General features: G+C 32.5%; 1 protein-coding gene across 1 annotated transcript; it reads left to right on the top strand.

Annotated features, from left to right (window-relative positions):
* The first annotated feature begins 391 nt into the window (after positions 1-391).
* Positions 392-3,143, top strand: LOC102626570 (cytochrome P450 CYP82D47-like). The gene is made up of 2 exons (XM_006471431.3): positions 392-1,676; positions 2,464-3,143. The coding sequence occupies exons 1-2, from the start codon at positions 723-725 to the stop codon at positions 3,085-3,087; spliced, it is 1,578 nt and encodes a 525-aa protein (XP_006471494.2). The 5' UTR covers positions 392-722; the 3' UTR covers positions 3,088-3,143.
* Positions 3,144-11,913: the final 8,770 nt, after the last annotated feature.

The following is an 11,913-nucleotide window of genomic DNA, read 5'->3' on the forward strand; positions in this document are numbered from 1 at the left end:
CATACCTCATAACAGTAATTTCAAGTCATACGAGCTAGTAATTTTAATTTATTGCCATAAAATCGTCATATTATATAAATATTATTTTTCTATAGTGCAAAACAAAATCGATGAGGTATGTGATTACGCGGTACAAATCTTTAAAGAAAAGGAGTTTTGCACGTCACTTTTTATGTCCATGTTTTCAAATCAATCATTTTGTTTAATATTTCCGTGTGGATTAGGTGGAATAAAATCTTTAAGAAACTTTCATCACTTTTTTTTTTTTGAATACCGGGATTATCATGTTGTATTTCAAATCAATCATCTATCTTTTTTTTTTTTTAATTTAATCTAAGTTTCAGTGCTCTATTAATATAACATACTTTTTTAATGACATTCCCATTAAAAATTGGTAGAGCCACCAATAATTTTGTTGCCAGTGAGATGAGTGAGAAATACTTAGTGGAAATTTATAAACATACGAGTCTTTATCTCTATTTAAAAAAAAAGAAGAAAAAATCTATAATATGTTGACATAAATAACCTTAAATTCGGCCGCTTGTATACACTACTTTAATCAGCATTCATATCTTCGTTTCATCGTTTTTCTACTATATACATTCATCTTGAATGCTTGCACTATTTGCTCAATTAGTTAACCTCAACGACCCAAGAAATTTAAGCAATTAGCATCAGCTAGCCATAGACTTAAAAGTTTAAGCAATTAGCATCAGCTAGCCATGGACTTCCTTGTTTTAACATCTCAACCAACTACTGCAGCTGCAATTTTAACTCTTTTAATCTTTTCATATATTTTGTTGTCGGTTTCAAGAAACTTGCTTACAAATTACACAAGCAAGAAGAAGAGGAGAGCACCAGAAGCCGGAGGAGCATGGCCTGTGACTGGACATCTACACCTCTTAGGAGGGCCAGAGCCTCCTCACAGGGTGCTGGGCGCCATGGCTGACAAGTATGGACCAATCTTCACAATCAAGATGGGCGTAAATCGAGCTTTAGTTGTGAGTAATTGGGAGATGGCTAAAGAGTGTCTTACTACACACGACAAAGTCTTTGCCAGCCGTCCAAAAACTCTAGCCATGGAGATTTTTGGCTACAATTTTTCCATGTTTGGCTTCAGCCCATACGGCTCCTACTGGCGTGAGATACGCAAGATAGCCACAGTTGAGCTCCTTTCAAACCATCGGCTTGAGAAGCTCAAGCATGTACGAGACTACGAAGTGAAGACATGTCTGAAGGAGTTATATGAGTTATGGGACAAGAACAAAAGCACTAATGAGATGTTGTTGGTAGAGCTGAAAAGATGGTTTGCAGACACCATCCGTAATGTGGTTTTAAGAATGATTGTAGGAAAGGGATGCAATTCAGTGGATGGTGAAGAATGGATGGAACTACTAACGAGATCTTTTGAGATGAGTGGTAAGTTTGTGGTGTCAGATGCACTGCCGTTTTTAAGATGGTTGGATATAGGGGGTGATGAGAGGTCAATGAAGAATATTGCCGAAGAATTAGACAATCTTCTTCAAGGATGGTTAGAAAAGCACAAGAGGAAGAGAGATTCTCAGGAGATGAAAGAAGAAGAATTAGATTTTATGAGTGTGATGCTTTTGATTCTAGGAGATAAAGAGCAATATTCTGGTCGTGATGTTGATACAGTCAACAAAGCTACTTGCCTGGTGCGCCTCTCTTAACCCCTTTTTTTCCTTTTAGTTCTAATCTGAAGTGGGGCTCAATCCTGTCCGCCCTCTCCATCAGTGTGCGCAGAGTTAAAAAATCTTATAACTCTATTTTTGTGTTTTTTTTAATTTTTTTTAAATTTTATTAACATGCAGACATCAGTGGGGCTAGAGTTCAGGTCTTAAGTCTTAGGATAGTTGCTCCTTAACAGTGGATCTAGACCAAAATATTTTACTTGGTGCTTATCTCTTAACAGAATATTATATGCTTTTAAAACATATTAAGCTTATAATCATTCATTAAGCTTTTACATCACTCTTCTGGATGAGACTTCCAAACAAGAGCAATTAAATCTATAATTTGTGAATTGAGAATATTTAATTATATTCTGTTTTCTTCCAATCGATCAAGAGGATAAAATGATAAATTAAAAAGTCGAAATCATCTTTCATTCATTATAGCATTAGTTATTTGGGACCTACATTTTCGGATAAGTTTTTGACAATACATTTGTGGATTTTGGAAAAGTCTTGGGTCATTTAGGAATATTGCTTCATTCTGTACTATATATATATATATATTTCAACCAATGATGATAATGTGCATTCATACGTGCAAGCAACAAATGGTTAAGGAGTAATGTTCCAAGAGCGGCAAAGACGCTTTCATGTATTTGAGATGATGCATTGAATCTTTAAGTTGGATTTAATTAAGTTGCATTATTGTGAATGAGTGTAACATATAAAAGTAATAAAATTGTGCTTTAAATTCCTATTCATTTTGCAGGGTCTTATCTTAGCAGCAACAGACACCACAGCAGTAACATTGACATGGGTTATCTCTTTGCTTCTCAATCATCGTGACATTCTAAATAAGGCTCAAAACGAGCTTGATATACAGGTGGGCACAAAAAGGCAAGTGAATGAATCAGATATAAAAAATTTAGTTTACTTGCAAGCCATTCTCAAAGAAACAATGCGTTTGTATCCTGCTGTGCCACTCTTAGTTCCTCATGAGTCTATGGAAGAGTGCATAGTTAATGGTTACCATGTACCAGCCGGCACACAAATTTTTATCAATGCTTGGAAACTTCAACGTGATCCGCGTGTCTGGGAAGAGCCATGTAAGTTTCACCCAAAAACATTTTTGACAAGGCAGAAGGATATTGATGTTAAGGGACAAAATTTTGAATTGTTACCTTTTAGTAGCGGCAGAAGAATGTGTCCTGGAGTGTCATTTGCCCTCCAAGTTATGCAATTTACACTTGCTTCTTTACTTCATGGCTTTGATTTTGCAACCCCATCTAATGAACCGGTGGACATGGGTGAAGGATTAGGGTTGACCATGGAGAAATCTACACCACTTGAAGTACTTGTGGCTCCGCGTCTCTCTGCTTCTCTGTATGGCTAATTTGATTCTCGATGTTACAAACAAATAAACTTATTCTAAGTATTTATTTTATTTTATTTTTTTCTTGTTTACTCTTTACTTATTAGGCCTTCTTCTACTTTGAATATAAATGGTCAAATTATCATTAGACATAAACATCTATTACTAAATGCACTTTTATCCCAAATGAGCCGAGAATTCTATACAATTTCACTTGGCACTTTTCTCTTAGCAGAATATTCTATATTTTTCAAATAGATTAAGCTTATAATCGTTCATAAAGTTGTTACTTCGCCCTTCAGAATTAGACTTCCAAATGAGAGCAATTAAATTTGTGATTTGTGAATTGAGGATATTTAATTTTATATTTTCCCCTAATCAGCTGAAAGGGTAAAATGGTGAATTAAAAAAGTCAATAAAATCAACTTCCATTCGTTATTGCATTTGTCATTTGAGACCTACAATTTTAGACAAGTTTTTGGTGACGATTACTACAATTTTAGTAATCATCTTCTTTACTTCATGGCTTTGATTTTGCAACCCCATCTAATGAACCGCTGGACACGGGTGAAGGATTAGGGTTGACCATGGAGAAAACTACACCAGTTGAAGTACTTGTTGCTCAACGTCTTTCTGCTTCTTTTTACGGCGAAATTGATTCTCGATGTAACCAATCTAATAAACTTTGATAATAAGTATCGATGTATTTTTTTGTTTTTTTGGCTTGTTTACTCTTACCTATTAGGCCTTCTTTTACTTTGAATATAAATGTCAGAATTATCATTAGACACAATATATCTATTATTAAACGTACTTCTATCCCGAATGAGCTGAGAATCCTTGACCATCCGCAAGGACAACTCAATGTCATCACAAGTTCAAGAAAACAAATGAGAAAAACAACTCGAGAGGAAAATTGCGTCATCATTTTGTGTATTTTTCTTGTATTAATTGCTGCCTGGATCTATTGTAACTGATTTGGTGAACGACTTCAATACGCATTAAGATATTAATAGAGAGGTGACATGAATAAGCAAAATTTCACAGCAATTTTGCAGTCAAAGTTTTAAGAGTTAGAACATTTTATTAAAGTTGGAACATTTTTTGACAAAATCTTGAGCAAAACCTTGGAGTGGTTTTTTGCATGTATCATGAAGAGGATAAAAATTAGAATATCGATTTGGATTTTATTGTGAGATATTCATAGTGAAGTCAACTTAAAGAAAAGTTAAGTGTTGTGGCGCGGCAGCATTATCAAAATCTAAATGAATTTATAAAGTATTTGTATATTTATATGCGTGTTTGTGCGTCTATATATATGTGTGTGTCTATGTAAACAACCAAAAGAGAAGAGCGTCTATATATATATGTGTGTGTCTGTGTAAACAACCAAAAGAGAAGCTTCATATGATGATATGATTTCGATTTTTAACTTAATTCCATACGATGATATGATTGTGATTTTTAACTTAATTATTATTTGTTATGGATTGTTAATTATTTCGTAGGGATGGCAATGGGAAGGGGAGGGGAGGGGACTGACATCCCCGTACCCATCCCCGATATTCTCCATATATCTCCATCCCCTCCCTGTCCCCATCAGAATTGCTTGAGGGGATCCCCGTCTCCTCCCCGAATAATAAGAAGGGATCTTCGAGGGGTCCCCGATCCCTGAATAATTGATACGTTTTTAATTTTTAAACTTGATTTAATCATATTAAAATAAAAATTTAAATAAAAGTAAGGTTTGACAATATATCTTACACGAACATTAATCCATTATAAAAATCACACTACAAAATACAAATCATCAGAATAATTATCTTCGTCATTCTTCATAATCCTATAATAAAAAGAAATTACTTTTATCACTAAGGGCTCCTCCCTAATTTGATTGCTTGAATCCAAATTTTAGCTCTATTTTGTGTAATTCTCACTTTATCTTGTATTTTTACATATTTTAATATAAAATTACCCTTTTACCCCTAGTTTAATCATGAGTAGCTAATTTAATTTCAAGCTTGGGTTGAAGGTGAAGTCTTAATATGATCCATATGCTTAATTTGCTGCCTTTTTATGATAGTCTTTTCAACGCTGATTTATGTAGTTACTTTGACTCATTGTTGATAGACAATGTATATTGTCTAGATTTTGTACGATATATTGACTCCCTAATAAAAGATCATTATTGTCTAACATAATGAATACTTTAAACCATATTTGTGGGTCGTCTTGACTCAGTGTTGATAGAGAGTGCATCTAAGTTATTTAGTGAACAGGCTTACCATGTTGTCCACAAAAAGATTATTATCATCTAGTGAAACCATACTTAGTGGAAGATTATTATCCTCTAGTACACTGAGAGCTTGATACCATACTTGTTAGAGTAAGGCTTATAAGTAGTGAAATTTCTCCTTCATAAATTGATAAGTACTAAAAAGAAACATTAAGCCCATAGTATAATGTTGAGTGTGAATCTAGAAATTCAAGTGTTTCATTTGCATTATTTCATTCTAAATTAATTCCTGAAATTTTTTATTTTTAAATCATAATTTTGCTTAAAAATCAACTCTAATCAATTTGCATAAAAACTTGAAAAATTAACCTTACAAATAATTAAGTCTATCCCCTCATAGGATTGAAACTCATCACCACTAATATATATTACAATAGATTCATGAACTCATGAGTTTAATAAAATTTGCATAACAAGAAATAATGTGAGCTTAAAAAGATTCACACAATAAAGAAATGATCAGTCATGATGACAAAGTCACTGCCCAAGGAGAAGTTGAATAGTTGTAAGCATAGAGGGGGCATGATGGTGCCCCCATATGATCTGGAGGGGGAGATTTATTGCGTCAATCTCATTTAGTGGCTCAAAAACCCGAAGTTTTAAAGGTCTGCTTGATGTGTAATTATTACTAAGCCTTGGACATGAATGAAATTAGCCAAAATAATCAACGACAACCATTATTAAGAATGTAGAAAAACATGAGAAAAGGAAAAAAAAAACAAAGATAGTGGCATGAACCTCTAGCATCATTTAAAGAAGAATTTGTGCTATAATCCTCTTATTAATATAGTGGAAGGTTATATCATACTATGGTCCATGTAAAAATCTGAGTCTCTTGTGGTTGATTTATTGCTTTGGATCCTATTCGTTTAATTTATGCTTATTTATTTGTGCTACACATCATGTTTTAATCACACCAATAAAGAAAGAGTTAGTTTTCCCTCAATCTGCAACTATTTAACTGGATTATTTTTCCAACAAATGGTATCAGGGTCTTAGGTTGTTTGTTTATATTATTTGGGTGGTTGAGATAAAGGAGGCTTGGCATGCATGATTAAATTGAAGTCATGGAATTATAGTATTTAGAAGTCTATAATGGAAGATGTGCTTTACATGAAAGACTTACATGGTGAATAAACTAAACCTGTTTATTTAGACAATAAGAAATGGGCTCAATTGAACCAAAAGGTTGTGGGTATTATTAGTTCATGGATTGATCAAAGTGTCTACCACTTTGTCGCAAAGGAATTTATGGCTAATTTGACATTAATTTGCCGTTGCCTATGTTGGTTTCTTTCCCATCAATACACTCCTAAAATATGTCCCAATTTACTTTTATCTATCGATTGCCTTATATATATAATTTTATTGAACTCGCAAGCGCACAAATCTATTGTATTATAAATTAATGGTAATGAGTATCGATCCCACCAGAATGTAGATTTAATTAGGTGTAGTGTTAATTTTCTAAATTTGTTTGCTAATTGGCTGGAAATGATTTCTAAGCGGTACCAAGATTAACAAAAATGTGGGAATAAATTAAGGATGAAAATAATGCAAATGAAACGCTTGAGTTTCTGGACTCACACTCAACACTATAAAATAAGCTTAATGTTCCTTTTTAGTACCAATTAATTTATGATGGAAATTTTCACTCCTTATAAGCTTTACTCTAATAAATATGTTATCAAGCACTCAATGTACTATAGGCTAATAATCTTCCGCTAAGTGGAGTGTCAAGTACAAATTATCCCAGGTGATAATAATCCTTCAGTCGACATTGCGACAAGACCGTTCACTAAATAACTTAGATGCACTTTGTGTCAATAATGAGTCAAGATAGCCCACAAATAGTGAAAGTCTCTTTCTAATAAATATGATATAAAGTGCTTATTGTATAAGATAATAATGATCTTTCATTAGGGAGTCGGTATATCATAAAAAATTTAAGCAAGATATACTTTCTATCAACAAGTCAATACAACCACATCAATCAGCGAGGAAAAGAAAATAAACTTACCAAATTAAGCCTATGGGTCATGTTGAAACTTCACCTTTAATTCAAGTTTGAAATTAAATTAGCGCTTATATTTGAACTAGGGGTAAAATAATAATTTTTTATTAAAATATGTAAAAAAATAAAATAGGGTGAGAATTAACCAAAATAGAGCTCAAATTTGGACTCAAAGCTGTCAAATTAAGGGGAGAAAGTCCCCTATTTATAAATACAATGGATAAATCACGACCATCAGATAAAAATAATTCGGACGCATAAGATTACACCACGTAGCAAGCTCTAATTGGATGGAGCATATTATTAGGGTTGTGATTCAGTGTATTGCATGTAACATAAGTGAGTTTTTTGGCCCAATTATATATTGGTGTGTCATCAGTCAATGTAAAAGTCAGCAAGCACTGATTCAATGGATTTCACTAAAAGTATGTACCTTTTTAGTTCAATAATATGCTACCACGTCATTGGTCATCGTAAAGTCAACTAGGCTCCATAAATTAGCATGCATCTTACCATATTAGATTTGGACCTTTGTGAATGTTTTATGCCATTTGAGTCCATTTTGACCCTCGCTTTTGTTGTTCCTTAGATTTTCAGGCTTGTGAATCCGTTTGTGATGTCAATGCCGCCATTCGAGAACCCCAATCATGAGTAAAATTTTGATTTTGCCCTTTATATCCTTCCTAATGTTTTTAGTTATTCCAAGGTAAAAAAATGTTGTTTCTTTTAAATCACGACCATCAGATAAAAATAATTCGGACGCATAAGATTACACCACGTAGCAAGCTCTAATTGGATGGAGCATATTATTAGGGTTGTGATTCAGTGTATTGCATGTAACATACGTGAGTTTTTGGCCCAATTATATATTGGTGTGTCATCAGTCAATGCAAAAGTCAGCAAGCACTGATTTAATGGATTTCACTAAAAGTATGTACCTTTTTAGTCCAATAATATGCTACCACGTCATTGGTCATCGTAAAGTCAACTAGGCTCCATAAATTAGCATGCATCTTACCATATTAGATTTGGACCTTTGTGAATGTTTTATGCCATTTGAGTCCATTTTGACCCTCGCTTTTGTTGTTCCTTAGATTTTCAGGCTTGTGAATCTGTTTGTGATGTCAATGCCGCCATTCGAGAACCCCAATCATGAGTAAAATTTTGATTTTGCCCTTTATATCCTTCCTAATGTTTTTAGTTATTCCGAGGTAAAAAAATGTTGTTTCTTTTATTGTCCAACTTCTTGATAATCGTGAAATAGACAAAATACTCCTGAAATATATAAGATACTCAAAATATAACAAAACACATAAAATCAAAGCTTAAGGGAGTTAACTACATAAAAGTACATGTTAATGAAACTTGAAGTGTAAAATGTTGATTTTACCTTTTGTAAGTATACATTCTCCAATGGTCAACAGTTATATAGCACAACTCTATTGACATCATAATTGGAAGTCTATCGAGACCTTTCTTGATAGAGTCTATCTAAAGTTCTACTCGAAAATCTACTCTAAAAAAGGACAAAGAGGCATACTCTTACACTACAAGCCTCGTGTTTATTCACTTATTTGTTTATTGGTTTTGTTACTGTATATTGTTCTAATTTATAATAATGCTATTTCAATTATGTCATTTTAAACTCATGACAAGAGTGTTAGTGATTTATTAGTAAGTTCATTAAGTATTCTAGGTGATAAATGTTTTAAAGAGTCTGGATTTTAAGTGGTACTACTTGCGACTCCTTCAATCTTTCCTAGTAACCTAACTGATGTGTTTTTTTCTTACAATGTGAATTATCTTATACCACTTTCTAACAATGGTCTTGCAACAAATGCTACTATTGATGTTCAAAGGGGGATAATAGCATTTAGAGCTATGAACGAAACAATAGTGGTTCGGTTACTGCAATAAGGATATATTATGGTGTTTATCATGATGATGTGGACATTGCTGACGCTGAGGCCTTTCGCTTTGGTGTACGATATTTGCTAAGGAAATTGTTTTATCTCCTCTAATTGTGAATTCATTGTGTTTTGTACATTTCATAAAGAGACAACAAAGTACTCATACGAAACTATTTTATATCATTTCAATCCTTTAACACTTGCTAGTACTAAAGTAAGGTTTCAAGATCCATCATATTTCAAGGAACTGTAATAAATCAACTGCTGCTTTAGCTCATTTTGCATTTTGCGCTTGCTAAGAATCTTATGTTTGGATGGAAAAATTTCATAACAATATGAATTGTTATCTTCATATTTATATTTGGTTACTGTTTTGGAGAATTACATGAATGATGTTCGATTGAAAAAAAAAAAGAAAGAGGAAGGTAGGTATACAATACCATTTTGCAAGGACAAAAAATGGCACACTAGTTATTCTCACTCATGTTACTTCTGACGTGTTTATTGGTAGCTTTAGAAGATCAATTTTTAATAGGAAAGTAAGTATAATTCAATTGGTTTGAGGCACACTAATTTTTCTTTTCTCTGAGCTTTGCCTAATAAGAATCAAATCTATCTTATTCATGTGAGGGGCTCAATTTAAATCTCTTGATCTATCTTGCATCACTAACAATTTTTTTTTGTTGGATGAAAAGGTTTTATTAATTGAAGGGGAAAAGTCACTCACTCTCTCAAAATTTACTTAAATGGTTATATAGTCCCTTTTGATTTCAAAAACAATCATATATACCTTTTTTTTCTATTTTTATTATTATACTCTTTCATTGCATTCTATTATGAATTTATTAAAAGAAATATGGATATTTATAATATATATATCTTAATCTCTCCACTATCTTCCACTAGCAACCTTTTCCTTCTCTATAACTTCCACTATCTCACAAGCAATTGTGATCCATAATGTTTCTATTAATTTCATTGGGTGATTATGTAACTATTAAAGGAGAGCTCATCTCCTTGTTCACACTTGGAATGAATAAAATCACTCTATAATATATTCCTCTCTCATTTTATTCTTTATCTTGTATTGCTTCTTTATTTTGTGTTGCTACCTAATAGTTTTTCTAACATGTTATCAATGCGAGGCTCTGTTCAGGTACTAATTCTTTTGTTTCTCATATCTAGCACTTTTAATTATTATATAACTATAATTGTTCATCACCAATAACATGTCATATTAGCTATTATTGTCATGCTTGTATTTGCAGTAACATTGACCTCTCAAAGTCGCATGTATATTACTTGTCTTCATTATATCTCTTGAAATATGCATAATTGATGGTGTAAAATTTGAAATGAATTCTAAGACATGAATAGTATGATATTTGATTATTATAGAACTTTATTATTATATTATCATGAGTGATTATATGACATCTAATATTTACTTGTTAATAATTAATCAATTATTTATTTTTGTTTATATTGTTTTATAGCTTTCTAAAAATGTCAAATCTCGCAAAACTTGAATTTGTGGCACTTGATATCTCTAGCGATAATTATCTATCATGGGTCTTGGATGCTGAAATCCACCTTGATGCAATGAATCTTGGGGATACTATTAAAGAAAATATTGATGCATCAACCCAAGACCGTGCCAAGGCACTGATTTTTCTTTGTCACCATCTTCATGAACAATTGAAAAGTGAGTATCTTACGATCATAAAACCATATGTTCTTTGGGAATGTCTTAATAAAAGATTTAATCATCAAAAAATTATTATACTTCCAAAAGCTCGTTATGATTGGATGCACTTATGATTACAAGATTTTAAATATGCCAGTCAATACAATTCTGCATTATTTAAAATTTGTTCTCAATTAAAATTATTTGGAGTGGAGATTACTGATGCAGATTTGTTAGAAAAGACATTTTCCACTTTTCATTCTTCGAATTTGCTCTTGTAGTAGCAATATTGAGAGTAGAGATTTAGAAAGTATTCTGAATTAATCTTATGTCTTTTAGTGGCTGAAAAAATAATGAACTTTTATTGAGAAACCATCAGTCTCATTCAATTGGATCTGTACCTATCCTGAAGCGAATGGTACTTCAGCTAATAATTGTAGTGCTAATCGAGGTCGTGGTTACAAAAATAAAAAAGGTCATGGTGGCTATAACAAGAAATATTGATCAAACCACTCGAAGTGGAATAACAGTAATGAGAAGCAAGAAAAAGTTCCACAAAAGAAATCTCCAAAGGATTATGAAAATGTTTGCTTCAGATGTTGTGTGAAAGGACACTGGCCTCGTGTTTGTCGTACACCAAAAAAATTGGTTGATCTTTACCAAGCATCCAAGAAGGAAAAAGGAAAAGAAATTGAGACAAAATTCATGGATCATGAAAATCCAATTGATATAACTCATTTGGATGTTTCAGATTTTTTTGAAGATCCAACTAGTAAAATTGATCATTTAATTGGTGATGGACATGTGAAGACTGATTAAAAGTGCTACACTTTGAATTATGTTATTTTTAAAGTTTGGTGTGTTTAAATTCTAAAATAAGAACTTATGTGTTTGAAGTTTGGTGTGTTTCTTTACAGTTATGGTGTGTTTATATTGCAAG

Source organism: Citrus sinensis, chromosome 5 (genome assembly GCF_022201045.2).
Source record: "Citrus sinensis cultivar Valencia sweet orange chromosome 5, DVS_A1.0, whole genome shotgun sequence".
NCBI lineage: Eukaryota > Viridiplantae > Streptophyta > Magnoliopsida > Sapindales > Rutaceae > Citrus > Citrus sinensis.

Excerpts from the sequence above, each read along its gene's own strand:
- LOC102626570 (XM_006471431.3), top strand. The coding sequence starts at position 723 with ATGGACTTCCTTGTTTTAACATCTCAACCAACTACTGCAGCTGCAATT. Across the intron at positions 1,677-2,463 it reads TCAACAAAGCTACTTGCCTG|GGTCTTATCTTAGCAGCAAC; the intron begins GTGCGCCTCTCT and ends TTCATTTTGCAG.